The following is a 12341-nucleotide window of genomic DNA, read 5'->3' as shown; positions in this document are numbered from 1 at the left end:
ATTCCTTCTTCCGGAAGTGCTCTCAGAAATAGCTCGATCCGTCCACTCACTCGAAACATCGTCCAATCCATCCACCAACCGGGCTGCAACCTCGCTTCTAAGCCCGTCACATACTGGACACTCAACCTTTGGCGCTTGCTGTTCATCCGCACTATAGGCCTCCGTCGTCGATTTAAATACCCCTCCTTCATACACAGTACATTGAACCCCAACATCATCCACTATGAGGATCGAGCATTGCTTCTTCTGCTCAGCTCCTTGCTACCCGGGCAAGGGTATCACTTTCGTGCGTAACGATGCAAAGATCTTCAAGTTTTGCAAATCCAAATGTCACAAGAACTTCAAGTTGAAACGCAACCCACGAAAGGTTCGCTGGACAAAGGCCTTCCGCAAAGCCAACGGCAAAGAGATGACTGTCGACTCAACCCTCGAATTCGAAAAGAAGCGCAACGTACCCGTTCGCTACGACCGAGAGCTCGTCGCCACCACCCTCAACGCCATGAAGCGCATTCAGGAGATCAAGACGCGCAGAGAGATTGCCTTCTACAAAGCTCGCATGGCAAAGGCAGGTGTCAAGGCAAAGGCCAAGGAGGCAGATCGTCTTCTTGTCCACCGCAACGCACACCTTCGCGCTTCCATCGAAGCTTCCCGACAAACCGCTTCTTCCTCCAAAGACAAGATCAAGGTCAAGGCTACCTCTGCCAAGTCAAAATCCGCTCTGGTAGGTGCCGGCGACTCTGGCATGGCCATGAGCATGAACACCGACTAAGTCACAGCCAAATGCAGACCTACGCTCCCTTCGGCAGCTCCAAACTTCAAAACATCGTTTTCGACATGCATCCGTAACCGGCCATCCTCACATGACTTTTGAAATGACTTTTGAACAGCATTTGCCTCACATCACCACCTCAATTAGGCCACCTCATTCAAAGGTAGCAAACCTTTATCTCCGTCCAGGCTCCGTCCAATTCTGGCTTGCTCTTTCCCTCCGCACTTAATGGTGCTTGTATTATATACCTCAACCCAGACAGACGTGATCTGCTCCCTGGCTCTTGACATCTGCATTTGCATTTTATTGACGACTACTCCTTCTCATCCCTCGTGTGTCGGCTGTGGTCAAGCACTCATACTCGCACAGCGGCTCAGTGTGCTCACCGGCTCGCATTGTCGATCGCTGTCTAACACTCCTTCTGCACTCTCTCTCCAAAGGTATAAGCTAGTGTTGCCACCTACTCGGTCCCACCACATGGCTGCACCCGATATGAGCTCGGCTCTTCGGCGCGATGAACGTTCCTGATACCCAGAAAGAATCAGCCGAGCTTCGAAACGCTCGCGTGCCGGGGTTTTTGACGTTCCAAGCAGCTTTTATTGTCTCTGGCACCGACGGCGACACCTCGTGTGCCATCAACACTGGCAACAGCAAGGTCAACGAGCTACAGAATATCCTCATCGGGAGATGCTTAGGCGCGATTCACGATTGCAGCTGTTCGTGATTGACATCCCGTCTTTCACGGTCGGCAGGTCAGGTCGGCCTGTGAGAGGTGGCTACGGGTGAGCCTGCATAATCGTGAGCCCTGAGTGTCTGCCTTCCGTGAGTCCCACCTACTTTTCTGGACCCCGTTTTCTTCACCACGTCCACCGCCAACACCGCTTCTGTCAATAATCCATGCTTCTGTTTACGGCTTCGTGGGTGTCCGAACCGCTCTGTGACTTCTCGGTCGTCTTGGGCTAGCAACCAATTGGAAAAGGAGGCTCTTCTCCAGCTCGCCGCTGCCGAGCTTGGCAACGGGCAGCATGGCAGCCCCCAGAAAGCTGCTGCAGTTCAAAGCATTTCAGAAGCGACTCTGCGCCACCGCATGAAGATCGCACCAAGAAAGACGCTCATACCGACCAGCAGGGACTTGCACTGGCCGTCTTGAGCGCCCTCGTCGAGCATATCTGGCGTTGTTCCTGTATCGGCTTTCATCTCACGCCGCCATTCAGGATTGCTCCAAGACTATGCCAGCCCCGTTACACATGGGGGGTTCCGGGCTAATCCGAGGTGGTCGACGTCGGTCGTGGCTAGCTTCAAGGCTTCCTGCTTCGACGCTCCTCTAATTCAGTCCCACTAGTCCCGCTACCTCTACATCGAGCGCCTCATCGGTGCCACGGAGAAGATTGTACGCCAGTGGTTTGATTGCGGCGCCGAATCCATATACGACTTCTATGTGATACCGGCCAACGTCTTCAACATGGATGGAACCGTTTTCATGTTCAGCGTTGCCATTAGTGAGCGCATCGTCGTACCTCGTGGTGAATCGGCTTCTCCGTACAGGGCTCAGCCAGTCGTGAGTAACACGAGAGTCGGTCACCGCCATCGAATGCAACGATCCAACACGTCTCAGGCGATTTCCAACGTGCTGCGGTCCCACCGCATCATCTCCACACGCGACCCACATTCACAGATTACGCAACCTCTGGACGTCTTGATCTTTGGCCCACTCACTTCGGCTTACCAGCGTCTGGTTAGCCATGCGGCAGAGCGCTGGGACGCTGTCGACAAGGCGCATTTCAGAAGGTTGTACGCCTGGGCACGCGACAAGGTTCTAACACAGATGGCAGCGAGGAAAGCCTTCTTAGACAGACTGCTTTTGCGCTCAGCCCAAGTCCAGATAATGTTTATGCCGACTTCCTGGTCGCTCCAGGACGTCGTAGCTCCCACCGCTGCAGGAGATCATGATACTCTTGGCTTTGGCATTCAACGCCACACTTGGGTCTGCGCTCAACACACTCGCTCACCAACCTGATTTACGCGATGTCCTTTTTTATCCTTCACAACCTACACCGACCTGATGAGTCGTGAGCGCTTTACGGATTTATATCGTGAAAAAAGGAAGAAGTCGTCCTAGGAGCCACCCGGGGTGGTTCCTAGGTGGCTTCTCGCAGCAACCACCCCTCGCAGGTGGCCCCTAGGGTGGCTCCGAGGACGACCATCCTCTCAACAGCACGTCGGCCAGTCACGAATCGCATAGGAGATCACACACAAGACACAAGACCTGGTATTGGAGCAGAACAATGTATGTATTAACATTCGTAGCCTAGCAATTCGAGAAGGTACTGCTGCAAGAGAGTCAATGGCAAAGTCATCAGCTTGCTGGAGCATCGATCGCGGCTACAAAGCCTGCGAATGATCGACCTGACCAGCTCTGTGTAGGCGTCTGGCCTCTGCGACCAGTTGAATCGCAGGACGGGCACGCCGTGCAAGGATGGCGGTGATTCCTCAAAGGGCGGGAGAGGGTTCCGTGGCTGCAAGCCCATTCACGATTCGATGACGAAGCTCGTCTCGGAACGGCTTTTGCAGTCTCGTTTGGGACCACCTCCGCCTCACGCCTCTGTGAGAGGAGGTATCGAGCGGCACCAGAGGGGGATTTGTGGCGGATGCAGCACGAGCGGCTGCAGGGTAGATGTGGGGGATCACATTGTCAAGCCAGTGCAGCGACTGGGCAATGCTTTGGTAGTAGGAGCGCATCTCATCGCTGAGATTGCGTATGGTTGATTCGAGCGCTTGGAATCGTTCCAGCACAGTGCCTGAATCGTCTTGTCTGTTTGGCTCGTCTTGATCGTTGCGGGTAGACGGCAAAGGCGTGTTGGCGGATTGAGGAGGATGGTGTCCAGCGCCCGAGAAGTCTCGCATGCTTGCCTGCTGGATGGGGACGACGGTATCGATCGGCTCTTAGATGCTAGACTCGGGTTAACTCAACTGCCAGCTGCCACGGGTAGCTTGGCTGGACTCGGCCCGGCTGATGAAGCCGAATACGGCATTCTCTCCAATAGAGCTCAGCGACGAGTCTCTCTTGAGGCCATTCGTGATTCGGATCGAAGCTCTATATCTCCTCTTCCGACTCGGTGCTGTTTCTTCGGCGTGCCCTGACCTGACGAGTCTGCCTACTGACACCATCTTGCTTTCTTCTTTGGTTTGGTTTCCACGTTGTCACACCGAGGATCTTAAGCTCATGGGCCCGAGTTAGACGGGAGCCTAGCAACTCAATCACGAATGTCGCCCAAGCTCCCTGGGGCTCTTTTTGGGGAGAAGATCAGGTACCTTGACTTTGCCGGATCGAAGCTCGATTCACAGGTAGCTTCCTACGATCTGGAGGATTAGCTCGACTCTCGTGTCTGTAGCGCACGTTTGCGATTCTAGTGTCAAAAAGCAGGTCTCTGTCATCAACCCATCCCACACTCATGTTCATGGTTCTACCATATCTCGACTGTATCACGTGTATGTTTTAAACACATGAGCTTCAAGCTGAATTTTCCCTGAGGTAGTCCTACATTCGTGATTCACGATTGGCTTCGCACGTAGGGCCTAGGTACGATCCTTCGAGCTTGAGGCGCGCTTGGCTGCCGCTCGTGAACAAAGAGGTCCATTGCACAATGCGCTTGAGCAAAGAAGCTCGATTCATGATTCATATTGAGGGCCTCGGCCATGTGGTGGACGTGCACTGCGCTGTAGGTGCCCTTTACGTCCATAGCCACGAGTCATGAGTCGTGAGTGCACAGTCGTGAGTGTCGTCCGTTCTGTTATTCGTAATTCATAATCGTAGTCGTGAATGTTTGGCGAGCCTCTCTGCAACGATGCGAGCGGTAATCTCGTGAATGAAAGAAGACAGCTTGCCCGAGGGGCAGAGAAGACTAATCATGGATCATGAATGGGACGATAAGCACCTGGCTTCATGCAGTTCGGCTTGTTGTGCTTACGCAGTCCCCACGACCGTAGCTTGCTTGAAGCAGCGAGGAAGGTGCCCTGTATACAGAGCACAGGCATCCATGATTCGTGATTGTACAAGCTGGTGTCAGAAGTTTGGTGTGAACCCTTTCTATCTTGTGGCCAGTCGTGAGTCATGAGTGCCGGAAAATTCGGCCATCAGCCACGAGTAGTGAGTTATTCGTGATTCGTGATTCGTGATTCGTGATTCTGATTCACATTGGCGAAAGGAAAGCAGCGGCAAGTCACGAAAACTGCTTCTTTTTCAGCTGCCCTATGAGCCACTGAGCCATGGCCTCGGCGGATTGCAACCTTTTCGCCGCTCTGTATGCGTTGCTACGCAAGCTTGTGTTTCTCTTTCTGAACCTCGAAGACACAAGAAGTCCCGGAAACTTTTACATTTATGTAGCTAGTCGTGAGTCGTGAGTCATGGTGAGATGACCAGACTCGTGACTTTCAACGAACTCACGACTCATGACTCACGACTTGTTTGTACGCGATACGCGCGTAACGCAAAATCGTGAATCACGAATCACGAATCGTGAATGGTGTTTATATTCTTGATACATGATTTGTGCCGTGTAGCAGTCACGATTCTGGTCAAGATTTTGAAATGTCACCTTCGATGATAGATAATTATGAGTCGTGAGTAACTCACGACTGGGCATCATGGATCACAAATCACGAATCACGAATCTTGGCAATTAATCACGAATATATGCGTGATGCGTGATGGTCAAAAAGTTGATGTCCCGAAGAGGCGCGTTAAATTACGGAATCGTGAATCGTGAATCTTTATGAAATTCACGATTCGTGACTCACATTCGTGATTCGTGATTCAATCGTTCAATCGGAAAAATTCATCCTTAGAGCTACCAAAGACATACTCTTGACTGTTCGTTCGAGCCAGGTGCCAGATCATTCATGATCCAGATGAGGAAAAATAAAAGCAAAAGAGCAAAAAAAAAAAAAAAAAAAGATATTGTGAGAGTACTGACCAGTCTCCTATCCTTCGCAACGAGCATCGTCTTCACTACATGTAAAACAAAACATTCATGATTAACGGGTGATGACTTGCGCGCAGGTATCTGCAGTCTCAGTCATGAATTTAGGCTAAAGCTGTTAGAATATCTACGATTGGCGTTTAGTCTGATCGCCCACAATCATGCAACCCTTGCAGTAACCTAACCGGTATACACGAGTGACCGGACGGGAACGAGTAGGTGTCGCAGTACGCGCGCCATACGCGCGCGACACGCGCTCAATGCACCCGCAGTACGTCCGCGGTACGCGTGCGATACACTCGCAGTACGCGCGCCATACGCGCGCGACACGCGCTCAATGCACCCGCAGTACGACCGCGGTACGCGCGCAAGTATAGTAACTCGCCAGAGTTTCCCCGCTTCACAACATAGCGCTGGTAGCGAGAAGCCCAGAGTAGATTCACACAAGTCGCTGGACGACTGTGGGAACACGCCGTTGGCTACAGACTCGTACCAAGTGGAAGAACCTGAGGGAGAACAGACTCATGCATCTGGCCAGTTGTGGCCACAGCTAGTCAGTTGTATGAGGAGCTGACGTATAGGGAGAAGCTCATGTAGGATACTCCAGTCGACTCATGTACATAAATACAGAGGGAACGCTCACACTTTGTAGTTAGTCCCTTGTCCAATTCACACTATCCAAATACATCCCAAACCATTCTCGACCCTACTCAGTCCCAACTCGCCTCTCTAAGGAAAGGGAGACTTCGATCATCCATGCGCGCCGCTAAGGATTCACCGCGAATATTGAATAGGTTATGAGCCCAATCAATGATCAAGACCTTGCCTTCTCCTCTATGAGGGTTGGACTACCCAAACGGCTGATGTCCTCGGAGGACTACTTCGAATGGGCGACCTCGATGCAAAATGTCCTTTCGTGCAAAAACGCGAACTTATGGTTCATCATCGAGGGACGACTCGTCAAACCCGAGGAACATCTGGGTGAGGGAGACCTTAAGGAAGTGAAGCTCGGCAACAAATTCCCTACTAAGGATATCGCCGAGTACTATCGAGCTGACGTGGAAGCACGCAGCATACTCCTCAACTCCCTTGGACCCGCCCAACAAGCCCTGGTCGATACGTCAACTACTGCTCGAAAAGTCTGGGAGAAACTTCGCGAGAACTACGCGCAGAACGTTGCTCAGCAGATTGCTTCACTCGAAGCGCAGTTGGCGAACCTCTACCAAGGAGATGACAAGATCAACGTCTACTCCTACAAGTTGGAGACTATCTGCAGGAAACTTGACCACGTGGATGCTCCGGTTAGCGGACTTCGCAAACTGAGAACCTTTCTGCGTGGCCTCGGTCCCCAGCACGATGTCTGGCGAAAGATCTTCTACTTCAACACTCGTCTCTTCTTCCAGAAGGAAGGAGATTCCGACGAAACAGCCAACAAGAAGGCCCTGGAAGACTACGAAATTGCCGTCAGCACGGTTATGGCTGAAGAAGCCTGAGCAAAAGTCTTTCCGGCGCCAATACCCAGCTCGGGCCATGCAAGCCCAGTCGCAGCCTGTCAAAAAGGGCAAAGACAAATTCTGCACTAACTGCAAGAGGGATAACCATAACCTCGAAGACTGCTTCATGGAAGGAGGTCCCAAACACAAGGATCGCACCGAGAAGCAAAAGCAGAAGAAAACCAAGAAAGTGACGGGAAACCTGGCACAAGTCGACTCCGACGAGATGAATCTGTGTCTCCACGTGTCCACACCCGATGACAACGTCGCTCCCCAAAATGATACCTGGATCATTGACTCTGGCGCAAGCCGACACATGACCGGCGACAAGACCCTCTTCTCGACGTACGGACCATCTCCTGTCCAGGAGGTATTCGTCGCTGACAACAGAGGAGTTCCGGTTGCTGGCATGGGCAACGTCAGACTGGTGATGAGTAACTCGAAGGGATCGCGGAAGTCGATTACACTTCAAGATGTCCTCCACGTTCCAGGACTTGGGAACAATCTCTTCTCTACACCACAGGTGCAACGCCTCGGTGGAAGCATCAACTTCACCAAGAAAACGGTCGAAATCTTCGACAAAAAGGGTCGACTGGCCCTGAGGGGCAAACGCCGTGGAGATGTGAACTACCTGCTAGTGGAAGGAACTACCACCGCAGTAGCCAAACTCGTTACTAGCGAGAAAGCCTTGGACCAAGCCAAACTCTGGCACCAACGGCTAGGCCACCTCCACATGCAGGCCACGCTCAAGACAGCATCGCTTACCGACGGCATGAACCTAAAGGCTATGTCGGGCCCCTCTGTCGGGAACAACTGCGAAACCTGCATCAAGTCGAAGCATAGGCACGCACCGATCAAGAGCCGTGGACCCAAGACAACTCGACCACTCGAGCTAGTTCACATGGATCTTGCGGGGCCTCTGCCGGAAGGCTTATCCAAAGAGAAATATTACCTACTCATGGTGGACGATTGCACGAGATACTGCTTCGGGGCGGCACTGATCTATAAGTCATCAGCCTTCCAAGCATTCCGAACCATCGATCGATGGACCCAAACGCAACTGGGAAAGCGTATCTGCCGAGTCCGAACGGACAATGGTGGTGAATTCTTGAGCAGAGAGTTCTCGAACTACCTCAATCACCGAGGTATAGGACGAGAGGTCACTCCAAGATTCACACCACAATCCAACGGTCTCGTGGAGCGCACTAACCAGATTGTCAAGGATTATATTCGGTGCATGCTAGAAGAAGCAAACTTGACTACCCAGTACTGGCCATTCGCCTTCAGTCACGGGCTGAAGCTTCGAAACATGTCGGCCACCAGCACGGATTCTTCCAAGACACCTCATGAAGGAATGCATGGCAAACGCCAGGATCTTCAAGGCCTCCGGGTCTTTGGGTGTAAAGCATGGGCACGCGTACCTGACGAACTCCGCAAATCCCTGGATCCCAAGTCTGTTGAATGCATACACCTGGGACATGTTAGCAATAACCACCCTTACATATACAGACTCATGGACGTAGAAACCGGCCAGATCTTCACAAGTCGGCACGTCATCTTCCGGGAGAACGAGCGGATTCGGCGAAAATCTGAAGCCCCCTTCGAGGAACTTTCAGATGATGAAACTGGAACCACGGGAAACAATCTCCCGAGGCCAGGATTACCGGCCCCGGTCCGCTCATCGCTGAACATCCCAAGGACTTCCCCATCGTCCGAAGAATCCAGTCAACCAGTGGGAGCCACCAACTACCCTCATCTCGCCTCAATAGAGGAAGCGCAATTAGCAGATACTACCGAGAGCGGTGATTCACTGGAGAGTCCAACTCACACCGTGTTCTTCAAGCAGAATCCACAGATGACGAATTCCATGAACCGATCAACCTATTTCCCTCAAGAAGGCGACCTCAAAGACATCCGAGGCCGGGACTCCCCATCGCGGCATCAAGAAATAGATGACGAGTCCGATGACTCTCTCGCTCTTCTCCCGACTCCTCACCAAACAGTGGGAGGAGATACAACAACAGTGGGAGATACAAGAACAGTGGGGAGACAAAAACAACGCAAACGAGAGCACGGGTGACGAGTCACGTTACAACCTTAGGGCAAGGCCCCACAGACTTGGCGATTACGCCCGGCACGTGACAACAAATCTTTCAAAGCCACCGGCCACCCTGAAACAAGCTCGCATGCGCGCCGACTGGCCCCTATGGGAAGGTGCCATCCAGGCAGAACTCAAAAGTCATGAATCCAACAAGACTTGGACCCTCGTAGACCACCCACAAAACAAGAGCCACCAATGTGGTCAGCTGCAAATGGGTATTCGCCATCAGAGAAAAAGGCCGATGGATCTCTCGACAAATACAAGGCACGACTAGTCGCACGAGGCTTCACACAGCGATACGGATACGACTACGACGAAACCTTCTCTCCAGTAGTAAAGGCCACCACGTTACGCATCCTCATCGGCCTCGCCGCGGCATTCGACTGGAAGATTGTTCATTGGGACGCAGTCACTGCTTTCTTAAACGGACGCCTATCGGCAGAAGTATACATGACGATGCCTCCCGGTCACGAAGTACCCGGGAAGGTCTGCTTCCTGAACAAAGCCATCTACGGTCTCAAGCAAGCCGGCCGCGAATGGTACCTCTTCGCTACGAAGGTACTCGAACAGCTCGGATTCACGAAACTGCAAGAAGACCACTGCCTCTTTCATTCCAAGAAGGCCGGACGACAGATCTTACTTGCATTATACGTCGATGACCTCGTCGCTGCGTCACCAAAAGCATCGGAACTCGCCTGGCTCCACACCGAAATCCAAACTCATTTTAAAATCACAGATCAGGGCGATTTATCTTCTGTGCTCAACGTCAGCGTGTCGAAATCTACCAATTCCACTTCCCTAGGCCAACCTGGGTTACATCCAAAAGATCCTCGATCGTTTCCAGATGCTCGAAGCGAAACCCGCCTTCACACCATTACCCGCCACTGGCATTGCTCATCCCGAAAACCCCGAGCACTGCTCCGTCGCGGACAAGGAACTCTTCCAACAGCTACGTAGGCTCTGTCAACTACCTGGCTTGCTACACTCGACCAGATGTGGCATACGCGGTACAAGCTCTCAGCCGCTTATTTAGCTCAACCGACGATCCACGCACTCTCTGCTGGAAAACACCTTCTCCGTTACCTCAAGACTACGCAGGACTATCGCCTCCGGTTCCCCAAACTAGCGAGTGGGAGGAATCTGACCCTAGAGGTCTTCACGGACGCTGATTTTGCAAACCAGAAGGCGATTTACTCTCCCAATCAAGAGTTAACCACCAAAAACAAGATCGTCATACCGGTCGACACAACAAACACCCCTCGCAAAAGCGTCACAGGAATGATCTTCCTAATGAACGGTTCCCCAATCAGCTGGCTATCCAAACAACAACCTATCATCGCAACCTCAACACAAATGGCTGAATATATCGCGGCCGCGGAAGGCGCGAAAGAAGCGTTGTGGATCAGAAGCCTGTTTCATTCCCTTCAACTTCGAGGAAAAGAAGCAATACCTCACTACATTGACAACCAGGCAGCGATCCAGCTATGCAAGAACCGCGGTACTTCACAAGGCTACAAAGCACATCGACATCATCTACCACAAGATACGCGAATTGGCCGCCGTCGGTGTTATCAACATCGAATATACCGAGTCAGGGGAGCAACGAGCGGATGCGCTCACAAAGACGCTCAACCGTCAGCAGATCGAAAAGTTCTGCAAGGAGATTGGCCTGAAAGACAGGTCCAACGAGAAATCCTCTCAATAAACTCCATGACGGAAACATCTGCCTTTCACAACCTTCAATTCGCCCTCGCTGAACGCGTGCGAAAACTAGGCAGATCGATACAACAGAAAGCCTGTTGGCCGCAGCTTTCGACCTGATGGGTTTGGATCATCCAAAGAAGGTCCCATCAAGGTTCAAGGACTTGCAAAAGGACTGGAAACCCAACTGACACACGTGGTATCCACAAAAGTCACCATGCACACTTCCTGATTCTCCCTCCACTGGAGGATAACGAGAACGAATACATGATGTATTCAGGGAACAAAACCTCACGCGTCGCCAAAAACGAGCTGTGAAAGTTCCCAAATCACGAGCATCACGTAGGTTTCCCAGGACCATGGAGCAGTCAAGTAGTCAACGAAAGCTCACCGAACGAAGCTTCAACGAGGGCCCACCTAGAGGAAAGATTCGCTGGAAAGAGCCGCAGCGCACCTCAAATGCCCCAGACACTTACACTTCGATCCGTAAGAGGACACGGCGCACACACCTTCCAAACTTGGACGGAAAGTTTTACGCCGCACACATCAAGACAGAGAGCAACATGGCGCGATCCCCACCGAGTGGGAGCGTCAGTGTCTCTGCGATTCATGATTTGGGCACTCAAACACCATTCGAGTGGGAGTGTTAGAATATCTACGATTGGCGTTTAGTCTGATCGCCCACAATCATGCAACCCTTGCAGTAACACTAACCGGTATACACGAGTGACCGGACGGGAACGAGTAGGTGACGCGCACTCAATACACCAGCGGTACGTCCGCGGTACGCGTGCGATACACTCGCAGTACGCGCGCCATACGCGCGCGACACGCGCTCAATGCACCCGCAGTACGTCCGCGGTACGCGTGCGATACACTCGCAGTACGCGCGCCATACGCGCGCGACACGCGCTCAATGCACCCGCAGTACGACCGCGGTACGCGCGCAAGTATAGTAACTCGCCAGAGTTTCCCCGCTTCACAACATAGCGCTGGTAGCGAGAAGCCCAGAGTAGATTCACACAAGTCGCTGGACGACTGTGGGAACACGCCGTTGGCTACAGACTCGTACCAAGTGGAAGAACCTGAGGGAGAACAGACTCATGCATCTGGCCAGTTGTGGCCACAGCTAGTCAGTTGTATGAGGAGCTGACGTATAGGGAGAAGCTCATGTAGGATACTCCAGTCGACTCATGTACATAAATACAGAGGGAACGCTCACACTTTGTAGTTAGTCCCTTGTCCAATTCACACTATCCAAATACATCCCAAACCATTCTCGACCCTACTCAGTCCCA

The 12341-nt window shown here is 52.3% G+C and overlaps 2 protein-coding genes across 2 annotated transcripts; one reads left to right on the top strand and one right to left on the bottom strand.

Moving 5' to 3' along the window:
- Positions 1 to 223: 223 nt before the first annotated feature.
- On the top strand, positions 224 to 769 carry UMAG_05428 (ATPase-activating ribosome biosynthesis protein; the record flags this gene model as incomplete). Its single annotated transcript, XM_011393812.1, has 1 exon — positions 224 to 769. One exon carries the CDS (start codon positions 224 to 226, stop codon positions 767 to 769), a length of 546 nt encoding a protein of 181 aa, XP_011392114.1.
- A 2490-nt stretch (positions 770 to 3259) lies between these two features.
- On the bottom strand, positions 3260 to 3673 carry UMAG_05426 (uncharacterized protein; the record flags this gene model as incomplete). Its single annotated transcript, XM_011393811.1, has 1 exon — positions 3260 to 3673. One exon carries the CDS (start codon positions 3671 to 3673, stop codon positions 3260 to 3262), a length of 414 nt encoding a protein of 137 aa, XP_011392113.1.
- Positions 3674 to 12341: the final 8668 nt, after the last annotated feature.

The sequence above is a fragment of the Mycosarcoma maydis genome, chromosome 19 (assembly GCF_000328475.2).
Source record: "Mycosarcoma maydis chromosome 19, whole genome shotgun sequence".
Lineage (NCBI taxonomy): Eukaryota > Fungi > Basidiomycota > Ustilaginomycetes > Ustilaginales > Mycosarcoma > Mycosarcoma maydis.
This window is presented reverse-complemented; position numbering and strand designations above follow the sequence as displayed.